General features: G+C 42.9%; 1 protein-coding gene across 6 annotated transcripts in view; it reads left to right on the top strand.

Moving 5' to 3' along the window:
- The window catches only part of Tmem43 (Transmembrane protein 43), a 68,503-nt gene that overhangs the window by 5,745 nt on the left and 47,812 nt on the right, over window positions 1–14,946 (top strand). For 3 of the 6 annotated variants that reach the window (XM_077632950.1, XM_077632952.1, XM_077632947.1), the window contains exons 2-3: window positions 5,583–5,648; window positions 9,832–9,951. In XM_077632950.1, the coding sequence (XP_077489076.1) occupies window positions 9,835–9,951 (117 nt within the window). In that variant the 5' untranslated portion in view covers window positions 5,583–5,648; window positions 9,832–9,834. Of the gene's footprint in view, window positions 1–2,971; window positions 3,032–5,582; window positions 5,649–9,831; window positions 9,952–14,946 lie in introns of all 6 variants that reach the window. The other 3 variants (XM_077632948.1, XM_077632949.1, XM_077632951.1) reach the window with 2 other exon arrangements.

Genomic DNA, 14,946 nt, shown 5'->3' with positions numbered 1-14,946 from the left:
GCGCGGAACGGTAGGCGTGATGACGATAGGGCCTCTGTAGCTTGGCCAAAAAGTAGCCCGACCGCATAGCGGTTTCTGAGCTTTGCAGCCAGCCCGCGGAGACTGTTGCTGTTGGGCGTGAGTTTGCCAGCAGTCCGAATCCAGCTGCGCACCGCTTACTGGCACATTGTTGGTCATTTCTTTTCACCTTAGAAGCAGTGACTGTTCCGACGCCAATATGCATTCCCCTCGCTTTGGTCCGCGTTGTTTTTACAGCACACCTAAACTGTGTGGATTATAGCTATTTGTATGATGAAGCCTCGTCACAAGGCTTCGCCGCATTTTCGAATTTTCGGCACCTTTTTCTTTCTTTTCTTTGGGGGGGGGTTTAATAACCTGATAATTGCATTTGGATAATTAAGGCATTTCTTCCTTCCCCTTGAAGTCCTAATTTAATGAGGTCTTGTTATCCATCTTTTTAATTTTAGTTGTCAGTCATGTGTCATCTATGGGTTTCATTTTATTACTCATTTTGCATGACTATTGTGAAGGTTGCATTTGTTGTGCTGTCTAATCAAAAAGTGCACATAAATGTACACATCATTTTTTTTTTGTTCCTGTGGTGCTGGGTCAGTCTAGGCTTGTTTATTTATTTCAGTTGCAAAGACCATACCTTATTTTGGAGAAAATAAGGACAGCAGCATTTGCCTTCTTACATATTCTTTTTTAATTTCTTTTCATACTGTACTGGTATTCGAAGGAATTTTTTCTTAATATTTGTATTCTGTGTACATTTGAAAATTTCAATATTCGCTCACCCCCAGTTTATATGTATTAAAGCAGTTTCTGAATAATCTTCTCATGTGGAGTCTCCGGGGTAAATTTGAGGAATTTTGAGGAAACGGAAAAAACAACTAGAATCTCGTCATATGACAGCAGCATTCAGTTCTTATGTTTAAAGGGTCAAAAAGGAAATAGCAAACTAAGCAAGCTGCTACGCTAGATGGATTATTTATCTCTCGAGAACATAACCAACATTTTTCCTGCGTGGAAAGGTGGCTGCATTGCTAAGAAAATCGCAAATGAAGTTCTTAGTATCCTCCCGCATTCTTGGGCCCCTGAATGCTGGGAAGCTTACATCATTTTTAGAAAGTGTTTGGTGGAGCTGTCTGGCCAATCAGAGGTGTCACTTCTGGGCGTGAATGCCGTTCAGAGCTTGCTGCTTGCAGTGGCTACGCACTGCCTGAGTACACAGAATGCGAGGTGGAAGACTTGGTGCTCATGTTTCTTGTTTTCTGACCATCGCCCGGTTTGCACTGTTTTGATTGCAAGACTGTTCATAATTATTTGCTACGCTTGCTGCACTGCTTTCCCTACATTTCAACTGGCAAGCATTGCATGAGAAAGCAATGAACCAGCTGTGAAGCATTCACGTCGCAGGCGCACCTGTAGATGCAGGAATCTGCATGGAATGTTGCCACGTGTACTTTGCTTCTACACAATTTTCTGGCTTATCAAACCTCTGTTTGTAGCAAAAACGAAATATTTGCTATCACATGCTGTTAACTTATCAGTTCAGCTTAAAATAATATTTCCCTTTAATTTCCCTTCAAGATAATGTTATAAATCACTGTGATCATGCCTGGTCAAAGAAGACGTTGCAGTCTTTCAATTCATCTCCTTCAAATTGGATAAAGCAGGGTTTAGTTTGTTGATATTTTAGATGTTTCCTTTCATATCCTTTCGTGCATAAGCTTTGTTTCAAGTTTTACCTGCCAGCTGACGTAGCCCTTACTAAAGAAGCTTTGTAAGTAAAAAAGAAATTACCAGTCTATACTTAAGTATTTCTCTTCAGTGCACTGCAGGAATGCATGTGTGCTGTTCACTGTTTTCAACATATTTATAGACCTATTGTGCTTGTGACGAGCCAGCCAATCACTCCAGAAGTATCACGCTTGAAGAGCGAAGCACGCACTCTACAAGCATGTGCGAGGATAGCTATGAACGTGTACTCAAACGCAACAGAGGGCGCATCACAAAGAAAGACACTGTGCGTAATCCAAAAGCATAAAATGCTGCAACGTTTTCAAGGAGTCTCTGTTTGGTCATCTGGCGAGGATATTGCACATTCATAAGCGGATACAATTTATGTCTCATACGATGTCTTCTATGTAAATCTTTGCTTTCCTCCCTGTACTTCATTGTGTACAAATTTAGTGCCAGTTTTTAGCATTTCCGTTGGTGTTATTGTCGCACTTATTGCAAGCTATTAGACATGAGCAAGTGTCTTTTGTACAAGCTTCTACTACTTGCATGCCAGATGACAGGGTGTTATGAGAGTATCTTTAGCTGCAGCAATTGTTTGGGTTAGCGTGGTTGCGACAACATGCCTATTTTTTCATTTTATTTTTATTGGCACCAGTTTCTATCGGCTTCCTTCCTGTCTGCATGCTGCAGTGATAGTGGTGCAGTATGAGATAGTCATCATCTCGCTGTGTAGACAGACAGACAAAGACCAGACAGACAAAAATCTGCAAACAAAGAGAGGTGAAAATATAGCCATTAAGTGCATTCCTGCATTAAAAATAAGGGCCGCTTTTCTGAGTACTGTCTAGCTAGAGAAACTTGTGTTATTTGACTTTGGCACTGTCTATACTATGGTACATCACCAAAATGGCAGATTTTAAAATTGACTTGCATAAAAGTAAAAATGCCACACAGCTGCATAATTTGCCTGAATAATCAAAATGGAGAGCAGAACTCTCAGTAAAAATTTCGTGAAAGTGTGCGACCCTTGAAAAACTGCTGGAGTTGCCCTTTAATACCTTTCAGCTGCTTTTACAGTCAGGCTGGAATGAAATGCAGACACGCATATCTCCTACTTGTCTTTGTGAATATGCACTTCAATAGACTCTCTAACCAGAAACATGAATCAGGTTAGTTGTACACTACAGCTGAACATACACAGGTAAATATTTTGTTTTGTTCACAGGCGCTGTTCGCATTTCATTCTGGCCTGACTGTACACATCGTCATGCTATACAGTTGAAAGGTATGGTCTGCCACAAATTCTAACAGTTTGAAGAGCAGGTCTTGTTGCAGTTGAAGCACTGGCCGGGCCTCCTTTTTTATCCTGATGTTGTGTTGTTAAATCCTGTGATGTCTCATGGAGGGATGAACTATTTTAGTAGAGGGTTGTCAGAGGCATTTGAAGTGTTGGCATAGGTTTAGTGAGGCAAGATATAACTTTTCTTTGGCTGCCACTTGTAATAAAAACATGCACATATGCGTATGAAGGTTTATGTCCATGTATGTGTTAAATTTGTACATTGCCGCTTACATGCTAGAAAGAATGTGTGAATCAAGAAATATTTTGTATGCAATAAAATTTTCCTTTCTGCAGAAAATTTTCCATGTCCCTTTCATGTGCTATAAAGGTGCTTTTTTGTTATAAAAATTGCAATGTTGGTACAGCTTCAAAAAATCTATTTTATGTATAGACCTGTTGTATCTATAAAGCACTTGTGAGGCTGGTATTTTTCTGGTTATCTTTGCTTATTATTTCTGACAATTTTTGAATATTTTTTACTATATTAGGTATCACAGACTTGCACAAATCAGGCTTCAGAATGTCCACGGGAGCTCTTGCATACATCTATAATTCATCTCGGCTTCTTGCTTGACCATGGGAAGTGGTAATATGACGATGGCGTGTCTAGCTACTGGAAAAACCTGGATTTGTCAGGGAAACTTTATGCATTGGTATAAATAAATGGAATGTCAGGGATAGCATGAAAAAGTTGGCTGAGTCAGGGATTAGCACTGTCTGAAATTAACAAGTTGGTTTGCAGACTGTCACAGTACAGCGAACGCCCGGCATGTAGTCTGCACACATTAGCGTGACGAGTTATTGCATTGCACACGTTTAAGGCATGTCATTCTTTCCGCCTTTATTTTAGCAATCTTTTCTTTAAATATTTCACAAAGTGGAGCCTGTTGTGCCATAGGCAGTGCGGGCAGCGCATTATTTTCATTAGTTCCTTTTAATGCCCACTAAGCACTGCATATGCTGGTTTGTTTACTGCTGTGTGCTGCTTTCCTTAGTCAGGGCTGGCACAAATCAAGAAACGTTAGCATATTGAAAAAAATTTTCCGTGGACAAAGCTGGAACCGGTAGTGTGAGATGCCAGGCTTGCCCTACCGTCCTGTCGTTAGTGTGTATTCCGAGATCATCGGTCTGCAATGCTTGCTCTCTAGGCTGCGTCAATCTCGTATGCCATGTAGAAACTGAAACAAGCACAGGCTAAATGTTCTGTAGTTCGAGCGGCATTGACAAGGTCACGGAAAGCTGCTACTTTTTGTGTAAGTCGTCCTGTGCTTGTCCGATTATGATGCTGTGGTTGAAAGGGGCATGTGAATAAAGAAAGGGTGCCTTGTTCAAAGCCTGAAATAAGAATCTCTGGCAGCGCAACCAGTATATGATGTTGCATCATCGGGGTGGGGCAGCAGTAAAGATTATTTTGGACAGAATGGTCCAACACTATTCCTGTAGTGGTTTCATACACGATTTTCAGAAAGAATGTTCGGAAACTGGGGGTGTGGGAGTGTTTGAAATTTCTTATAGTTAGCGAATAGCATTTGCTACTTGACTCACACTGTGCTTATACCATCCGAGTTTCAAAGTACTCAAAGGAATATTTGTAAATCACGACATGCATTTTCCTGCTGGCCTCAACTCAGTTAAACATTGTATCTTTCCTGAACGGTACTCCCTTACTGGAAACTTAGTTACTCAAAAGAAAAAGCAGGGAGGTGATTTTATTAAGCATGGAAGAGAAAAGGCACTGGTTGGTTCGCAAATCCCAGCTTGAAGCTGAACTTCTTGAAATAATTAGCTCTGTTAATAGTAAAAGTAAGTCTTCTTTCAGTGTGGCGTTCAGTAAGTAGTGTTTTGCTGTGAATTTCTTCTTGTGTGCTGACCGTTATCGTTTATTGGCAGATTTTTCTACCTATTTTGTAGTCGGCAAACTTATGGGTTAAAAAAAGAGGGTTAAAAAAAAAACAAGAACAGTGGTGCAATGCATTGCATAATATCGAAAACACTGAAAAGTTGGGGATTTTGAGAAGAGTAGCTTTGCTAGGCTACCTGAATGACAGTGCAAAAGGAATGCTGTACTACAGATTGAAAAGCAAAAGGTTTATTCGAGTTTTAAATAATATACAGAACAGCATTTGTAATAAGAATGCTCTTTTAAAGCCAGATTTGTTAATTTAAAAAATGGCCGGCAAACACTTTTATAATTGGAGAAAAAAAATGCTTTGAACTGTGGGATAAGCTTCTGTTACAGCTGCAACTGGCATGAGGATTATAAGATAATTGCGTCCCATGAGTGGTTAGCATTCTTTTCTCGTTTGGCCAAGGCCTTTACAGTGTCACAGAAGAGAAGTCAGAAACATGCAAGTTTTAGGCTGGTTGCAACAACAAAAAAGAAAAGCTCTCTCTAATTGGCACATCTTTTGCTCAAGCAGATGACAGTCGGAAGTGAAAAGTGGCGCATTTCGCTTGCCGCTTCTTATGGGTGCTGCCTCCTTTGGCTTTGCAGCTGCTCGCTTCACCCAAGAAACTGTGCTGCCAAGGCTGACCGTCATCCCACGCTTGCAGCATCAGGGTACAGTTTTCATTCAGGACTAACCGAAACCTAACCGCACCCTGTTTTACGGTTTTCAGCTTTTTGTGGCCATTTCTATGAAATGATCATTCTCCTTCTTAATAGTCAAATTATTGAGTTATGTGGGCCAAACGTGTTATTTCTTTGTGTTAGCGCAAGGCTGGTACATTGATGTTTACTTCTTGAAAAGACATTGTGCCTAAAAGGGCTCAGCCCACCCTATCCGAGCCGTCCCTTGAGCTTGGTGAGCTAACACGCAGAGCTAGTCATGAAATACATTGTTGTGTTCTTTGTGAACCTGTTACAGTTAAATCTGGGCGCAACAAACCTCCATGTAGCAATTGCCTCAATATTATGAAGTTTCTGAATTCCCCAACGCCGCCCCCATTGAAATGCTCGAAGATGTTGTGGTTGACCTTTATGTAAGGAACTCACTATGCCAACTAATTATTAGCTAGTGCTGCGTTACTTGAAATCTGGCTGATCCATGCAAAAATTTTATGACGATAAAGCAAACTAGCATTAGAGGAAAGTCTCAACGAGTGACCGCAGTTAACATAATTAGCCATGCTCCAGCGCCGTCAGGGGCTCTTGGTTGGTAAGCGCAGCAGCCTTCGCAGCTTCCGCTTTTGTAACATCATACCACGTGGCACTAAAACAGGTCACAGCAAAGAAGACACGGGATGAGCAGTGCGTGCCCATCGCCACCGCTCAGTTGCGCACGTGATCCCAGCACTGTCGGGAGCGGGGATGACAGAGAGAGCCAACGATGCATGGCGAAAGTTCATTTCATAAGTGACGGGCACTGGGCAGACTGAGAGCAGGGACTTGCGGGAAGAGGCAAGTGCCTTCATGGCAGGTCTGGTGGTGGTGGTGCGACCATTTGCACTCCCACCTCCCCTGCTCTCCCCACTGTATGCATAGTGGCATTGCGCGAGCTGCAGTAGAGGTGGTGGCGGTTGCAGCCGTAGTCACGTTATCAGCATGATTGCGAGATGTTTCTCTGCTTTTGACTTCGAGTAATTGGAGCCTACTGTGAACATTTTCAAAGTGATTTTCACCTCCATCTCTTTCTTAATTTTATTTCCTTTCTGCATTGTCCTTTCAAGTCATCACGCAAAAACTGCACCAACTAAAACGTGCACGTAACGAAAAATTGGAAATGAAAAATCCTTTTATCAATTTCGTAATCTAAGTTTAAAGAACTATAGGCACCTAATTTTCGCTTACACATTTTCTTGTTTCAAATGATGCATTAAGCATTAGCATACATGCATCGCCCCATGATACTCTCCTACGACCGCAAAATAATTCATGATTTACTTTGTTCTTCGATGATGTTTCAGTTTCATCAGCCGAACGATGTTCTTCGATGATGTTTCGGTTTCATCAACCGAACGATGGCTGTGTTGCGTAAGACTGTCTAGGTCGTGTGAAGCATGAAAAAAACTGCAATATAATAACTAGTGTGAAGTTTTAATTCAGTTCAATGCTTAAACCAGCCTGCTTCAAGATCTGGGATAACAAAATAATGTGTATCTGCAGCTATCATGCCTTACATGCCCTAAGCTCTTCTTGCACATCACAGCCATCATTAGGTTGATGAAGCCGAAACTGAAACAGCATGAAAGAAGAAATTTAGTTATAAATTGTTTAGTGATTGTAGACTAATACCACCGCAGTGGTGGCCTAGCGGTTAGGCCACCCACCTCGCATGCGGGAGGTGCAGGGTTCGATCTCCAGTGCTGCCGGGTACCCACTGGTGATACATTGGGTACAAGCTTTCCCCTGGTCTGGAGCTCGGTTTTTTTAGGGTAAAATGCTTGGGAAATGGGTCTTTGACTCCACCTTGAGAAGACGGAAGACACCTTGTGCCATGGTGCTCTTTGACCCCAGATGCCCTTGTACCATAAAAAATTCACAGTCATCATCATCATCATATGGTGGTCCATGTATCTTACTCTCTTTAGCATCATTACAGAGAAAAAAACATGCAACTAAAATGAGGTGTCTGTAACCCTTTAACTGTTCTTATCCAGCCTGTAGTCCTCACAAGCAAAATGCAAATAAATTTTTTCTCTGTTTCCTAAGGGGCTTTTTCATCTGATTTATGCTGCCATAGAGCAGCCAGCTGTGGAATGTCAGTTCTTGCTATCCTTTGTGCAGGCGACAGCACCCTTCCCTTTTTTTGTTTTTTTTTTAACGAAGTGATATGTCTGTCGTTCAGGTGACAAAGAAATGTGCAGTATATAACCAACCCCTATATAAATAGCATTTCAACCAAGACTTTACACAATTTTTAAAATAGTCTTTTGAGCTAGAAGAACACTTGTTTCACATAACATTGTCACCGGTGTAGTACATCGGAATACGGCTAAGACGTGCTAACTAGCAGGCTGGTTAACTAATAATGAATAGTTACTTTTTAACTATTACTGTTATGCTCCCTGATTACTGACAGGCATGTAGCCCACCGTAAGTAATATCCATATCGGTTTTTAGAATTTTTAAAATGTGGTTACGCTTGGTGCTGTGGCCCTACAAATATTGGCTACATCGCACCAAAATACAGGTGCTTTTGAGAAGCTTGCAGGCAAAGCAACCTGTCCAGTGCATGTAACTTGTCGAAATGCCAAAATTTGTTGGGCCACAGCGCCTACGGTAACAACATTTTCGAAATTCGAAAAACTGATATGGATATTACTTGTGGTGGTCTACACACCAGTCAGTAATTAAGGAGCCGAATGGTAATAGTTAAAAAGGTAACTATTAAATATTAGCTAACCAGCCTGCTAGTCAGCACGTCTTAATCCTGTTCTGTTATACTGCACCGCTGACAGTGCTATGCCGAAAAAAAAAAAACGGTCTTCTAACTCAAAAAGCCTATTTTTAAAAATTGTGTAGTCTTCGGTGAAACACCGTATATAGTCTTCACAGATTACGAGAAAGCAATTGATTCATTTGAAGCCTCAGCAGCCATGCAGGCATTACTGAATCGAGGTGTAGATTAGCGTTATGTAAAAATACTGGAAGGCATCTGTAATGGCTACAAAGCCATCATAAATTCAAAATAAAATTCCAATAAGGAAGGGCGTCAGGCAGGGATCTCTCAATGCTATTCACCACCTGTTTACAGGAGGTATTCAGAGATGTAGATTTGGAACAGTTACATAATAATACCTCAGTAATCTGCGATTCACTAATGACATTGCCTTACTAAGTCACACGGGAGATGAATTGGAAAGCATGATCAATGACTTGGATAGGCAGAGCAGGACGGTGTCTGTAAATTAATATGGAGGAAACCTAATTAATGTTCAACAGTCTTTGAAGAAGCAGCAGTTTACTATTATTAGCGAGGTGCTGGAAGTGGTAATGGTCTGCTTAGGGCAGCTAGTGATCACAGAAGCAGATCACGAAAGTGAGTAAGAATGGGGTGGAGCACATTTGGCAGGCTCTTTCGGATCATGAACGGCAGCTTACCAATTTTCCTCAACAGAAAAGCATATAACAGCTCTATCTTACCGCTTCGCACCTATGGGGCAGAAACATGGAGGTTGATGAAAAGGGTTCAACTTAAGTTGAGGACAATGCAGCAAGCTGTGGAAAGGAAAATGATAGGTGCAACCTTGACACAGGAAGAGGGTAGAGTGGGTCAGGGAAAAAACACGCTTTAATGACATTCTAGTCAAAATTAAGAGGAAGAAATGGGCTTGGTCAGAGCATGTAATGCAGATGCAAGATTACTGATAGTCGTTAAGCGTTGTAGACTGGAATCCAAAAGAGAAGGCAAGTGTAGCAGGAGGTGGCAAAGAGTGAGGTGGGCAAATGAGATTTAAAAGTTTGCCGGGATAGGGTGGCCGCAGCTGGCCCAGGACAGTGATAATTGGATAGGTACGGGAGGGGCCTTTGTGTTGCTGTTGGCGCAGTCAGGCTGATGATGATGATATCCATTTATGGCTAATAGTTTGCTCACAAGTGTAGTCAATTTCAAGTAGGATTGGCTTTTGGTAGAGGTGGCTGTTATGAAGAGAGCATGTGATGTTTGTACGCTTCATGGAGAAATGGCTTCTAGTACAAATGCCTCGAATTATCCAACATGTTAAGCATGTCCTTGTTTTGTAATGCTTTCTCTGCTTGAGGTTGAGTAAGAGCACATGCTAAGCGTCTTACAATTGTGCAGGAGATGGACTCCGCAGAGACGCTGGAAGACATTGAGCCCTCGCATTACAGCGTGCTCTTTACATACGCTGTTGGAGTCTCACTTGTGGCTGCAGCCGTCTGCCTCCTGCTGTGGAATGAGGTATGTCAAGGTCATGTCTAGGTGTGCAGCTGGCTTACAAACTTTAATCTGGATAAGCCATGCCAGCAGTTGATTAAAACAGTTTCAGGATTAATTTGATCCATCATTTTTCCTGTGTATTTAGCAACTGTATACAGTACAGGTAGAAACAATATGAGAGGGAGCGTGTCGTCACCGCACTTGCAGACCGCTGTCGTTTAGAATTTGCAACCAAAGGCGCATGCCGCCGTAAGCATGGCCGGCTGCTCTTCCCCCGCATGCCCCTCGTGCCGCCCATTCTCGTTGTCTGTCAGCGGCAGCGCTTTGCAAAGCGTGGAGGCCACACCCTCCCGTCTTCCCTCTTATATTGCTTATACCTGTACAGCTTGCAGTGCCTCATTTCATCCATTTTGAATACAAAAGTCGGTGTATATTCACAGCACAAAATAAGGGCAAATGACTGCTAAAATGCTGTGCACTGACTTGTTTTATTTTTCTTTCATGTGGGGTATTAATATGCGGACGAGAAAGCAGCATATAATGACAGCGAAATACAGGATACAAAGTACAGAAAGCTTAACAACACAATGTACACACAAATGAGGACTACAGAAAGCATGCATTATGTTGCATGTATTAAGCCAGGAAAGCCTCTTATAGAATGGTAAGTCACCAGCTCTGAAAACCAGAGGCTAGTGTGGGTACTCATGATGCTGTAACAACGGGTAACATTTTCTTAGTTTACAGCGTTTACTTATAAACAACCATGGCTGTTGAGATAGATGGTTATAAAAGCTTAAAGACAAATAAGAAAACAGTAAACCTTCTGTAGCAAAAGAAGACGTAGTGATAGGAGTGCCTGTGAGAACATTGGCTAGGCACACCCACATGTTTGGCCACATGCTGAGGAGTGCCCACTCAAGAGCCCACCTGGATTATATTCTTTTTTGCAAATGGGTGAACAGGGGAGCTTTCAGTTCTGACATCTGCAGCAGGGGGCACCACTCGCCCCAGAGAAAAATCTTCTGTGCAGTAATTGCCACTATTTGTTCGTGAGATGCAAGCGAGGGTATTGTTTTCATATCCCCTTCAGATGCTGCGTCCACATATGTGGGCGCGACCTAAGCGCGCTCAAATTTTCTTATACAAGGCAAATTTCCACCTTTGATTACTGCGCTCTTACCGATTAGACCCTCCCCATCAAGTTCGTGGCACCATCTCTTGCAGCTACAGCAAAATGTGTTTATAAAAAGTAAGAAAAGACGGGCATCACGACCTTTTTTGGTGGGACGAGAAAACTGCTTTTATTTTTGCACGCTCTCTTTTAAAATGGTCGTGAATGATGCAACTTACCATTCGGGATGTGTCAGTAGGTTAATGTAGAAACGGCACACCAATTTTTCCTGTCATAGATGAAGAAAAAGTGTTGCAGTGGATGTTGAGAGTAGCGTGTCCACAAACATGGACATGGAGCCTTAATGCTGAAATTATCAAAGTGGTGTTTTCTGTCCACTGTGCGCCGTTTTTTGGACACGTGTGGCACGAAACGGGTCTTATTGCTTACAGGTGTTGAAAACCATGCTTTTACAAGGAGGACGTTGGACGACTCCGGCGCTAAAGCAGCCGTCGCGGTGGCTCAGTGGTTATGGCGCTCGGCTGCTGACCCGAAAGACGCGGGTTCGATCCCAGCCATGGCGGTCGAGTTTCGATGGAGGCAAAATTTTAGAGGCCCGTGTACTGTGCGATGTCAGTGCACGTTAAAGAACCCCAGGTGGTCGAAATTTCCGGAGCCCTTCACTACGGCGTGCCTCATAGCCTGAGTCGCTTTGGGATGTTAAACCCCCATAAAAAACCAAACTAAACCAGCACTGAAGCGTTCATGAAAATAGCCGACGGAAAAGCACCTCCAAAGAAGTGCGGCTGAGCAAGAAATAAAGACCTGCAGATGGTCGCAAAGAACCGCCACTATGCTGAGCCACTGCCGACAAACACAGTGGACTATGATCAATGCTTAAAGTCACGGGGGTCTCAGAGGGTCTCAGGGTCCCTACCAATATTGAAAAGGGATATGAGACCCCACTGCTAGAATGTAGACTGCATGAATATGAAGCAAGAAACCATTTTTGTTTTTTCTTTCAGTGGTGGTCTCAACATTTCTTCTCTATCATTTTGAAACTTTCGCAGTGGATCTTAGCAAGAATCATTAACATTTTGTTTAAAACTGGAGATGGGAAAAATACAAACTGGCAGCACTACACAAAGGGGGATGAAAAAGGGGAACCTAAGCCCTCACACTACAGGTCTGTTCAATTCGCCTGCACTATGTGAACTGGTTCTCGCAGTGCTGCACTTCACCATTCATTTCAGCAGTTCTAGATGGTGCCGTCTACGCGACGTTGTTCATTTTAGAAAAGTGCAGACGTTGTGCAGGTCTAGTTCAGGAAAAGTTCAGGAAAACTGTGCATCTCCTCAGAGGTCGGTGCCAGAATCATGTAGCCGCCATGGAAGCATACGATGGCTTGTGCGCTGCGATAAACATGACGAAGGGACTCAGATTTATCTGCTCGTCGAAGAGGACGGTACGCCAGTAGGGTCTGACTCGTACAGAGTGTCACAGGGGACCTGTTGATCAGGCCTGTAACTACTTGCGGCGATTTCTGTGCAGTGTGTGCGCACATGTCCCGCCACCCCATGCGTGCTGTGTCAAACACTGTGTGTGTCAATACTTCTGTGCTGGTGTGCCCGCGTGCTGCGAACTATTACTTGTGTACAGGCACGCGAACACAGTGCGAAAGTGGCAAAAGTGCCCGCCCGCTGGCAGTCACAATCGCGGCGGACGCGCCGCTATTTACTGTCGCTCGGCGTGCGTACACCCCTGTTGTGTTGAGTAAAAGAACACACATGCGTTTCGCACGAGCTGCTGCGAGGTGCACATGCATCGATTGAGGCTGGTTCATGGCAGCACTTTGTTGCGGTGCTGTGTTCGAAAATTTTTTACATGGTTCGGGATGTTAGCGGCCATTGAGGTGGGCGACGTCAAGGCTAGCAGACGGCCAGACCTGCACTCGATCATTCGTTTTGAAAGCAGTCGGTCCCAAGCTGCACTTGAACTGCCGGAACTGGCGTTGCACGTTCACGGCACCTAAGCGGCACCACTTCAAAACTTTGCAGAGCTGGTGCAGCGAGTGCAGGCAAATAAAACGGACCTTACAAGTCAGTTCAGAGCTGGCTGCTAAGCTCTAAGGCTACAAAACAACATTCAGCACACTGGTAGGGTGTGAGGATAGTTTGTTTCAGGTCTCTGACTTGAATTCAGCTAAAGACCTTTAAAAACGATTTCTCCTTTTTGTAAAAACCATGCGTAAAACAGGCCGCAAACTGCTTTCTCTCTCTTCCTCTCCATCTGTGCTCAGATTACTCGAGACCCCTTCGATGGAGCCAGACATTAAGCACTGCCTATGATGGAAGCTATCATTGGCCCCCAATTTCCAAAGACGTTAATTGCACAACGGTGCCGACGTGAAGGCTGCTCATCAATAAGCCGCATTCGGTGCTGGAAATTCAGAATTTGCCTGTCATCACAGAATGACTGTTTATATCTGTTTCTTAATTCAGGAACTAAAGAATAATTTTCTTCTGACCAGTAGCGCAACAAGACAGAGGACCGGTGAATGAGTAGACACACACAGCGCTAACTTCCAACAATGTTAATAGAAAAGCTACACAACAATTTATACATGCAGCACTGCCATGTCATCACAAGATATGCGAAAATCGGTGCTAACTTAAGTAGGCAATTTCTTTTTTAGAAAGTCTGACTGAAGGTGTGCTTGCACACGTACTTCCTAATCTGGTTATTTTTTCTGCTTCGACGATTTCTCGTGTGCGCCTGTCCTTGCTTTTCCAAACTAAAAAAACACTTATAGAAGAATGGCCTGCAATTGTTACATGCATTGCAATGCTTCACTTGTTCTCCGTCTTCTTCGTTCTTATTACTTACATAGTGATTATGCTCTCGAAGGCGGTCATTTATGCAGCAACCAGTTTTTCCTACATATTGTCGTCCACGTGAGAGTGGAATTTGGTACTCTACACCTTCTTTACAATCAACAAACGGCCTTTGATGTATTTTTTTGCACTGAGTTAACATGTGACGAACACATTTGTTTACCTTGCATACGCTGTCTAACTTCTCAAGGGTGGAAAAGACAACTGAAACATAAATCTGTTTTGTAATTTTCAGATTGCGAGAAATAGTGTGCAGATACAGAATCACTGACATTTTTTTCTGTCTTTCAAAGGGCGCCCAGGCACAAGCTTGCTGTTCAGTATTCAACTTTTTCTACAAATTTTCTGCTACTGATATCTGAAGATGACCAGGATAGCCAGCATCCGATAGCCTATCGCACTGTTGGTGCAGACTTAGATACATCAGATGTGGACATGATTTTTGGAGAGCATTTTGGAGACAAAGGTTTGCAATCGCTTTTTTGACCAGTTTGGAGTGGGCTGAGTTGAAGGGCAGGAGAGGCTTGCTATTGCGTGGGTCGTATGCCCAGCAAGTATGAGCAGGGTGAAAGGTGATGCTAATGTCCAGAAGTCTGAGCCTATTATTAGGAGGTAGTTCAAAAGTTAGAACAAGTGGGTTAAAACTTAGCCTGAGCATAGTAAGTATGTTAAAAGCCTTGAATTCAAAGGAATCATGCTCACAGTAATAAGAACGAAGAAGACTGAGAACTAGTGAAGCATTGAAGTGCATGTAACAATTGCAGGCCATTTCTCGATAAGTGTTTTTTAGTTGGGAAAAGCAAGGACGAGAAATCATCGAAGCAGAAAAGATAACCAGATTAGAAAGTGCGTGTGTAAGCACACCTTCTGTCAAACTTTCTAAAAAAGAAATTGCCTACTTATGTTCACGCTGATTTTCACATATCTTGTGATGACACAGCAATGCTGCATGTATGAATTGTTGTGCAGTTTTTCTATTAAAGTTGTTGGAAGTTAGCACTGTGTGTG

This window comes from Amblyomma americanum, chromosome 7 (assembly GCF_052857255.1).
Source record: "Amblyomma americanum isolate KBUSLIRL-KWMA chromosome 7, ASM5285725v1, whole genome shotgun sequence".
NCBI classification, from domain to species: domain Eukaryota; kingdom Metazoa; phylum Arthropoda; class Arachnida; order Ixodida; family Ixodidae; genus Amblyomma; species Amblyomma americanum.
This window is presented reverse-complemented; position numbering and strand designations above follow the sequence as displayed.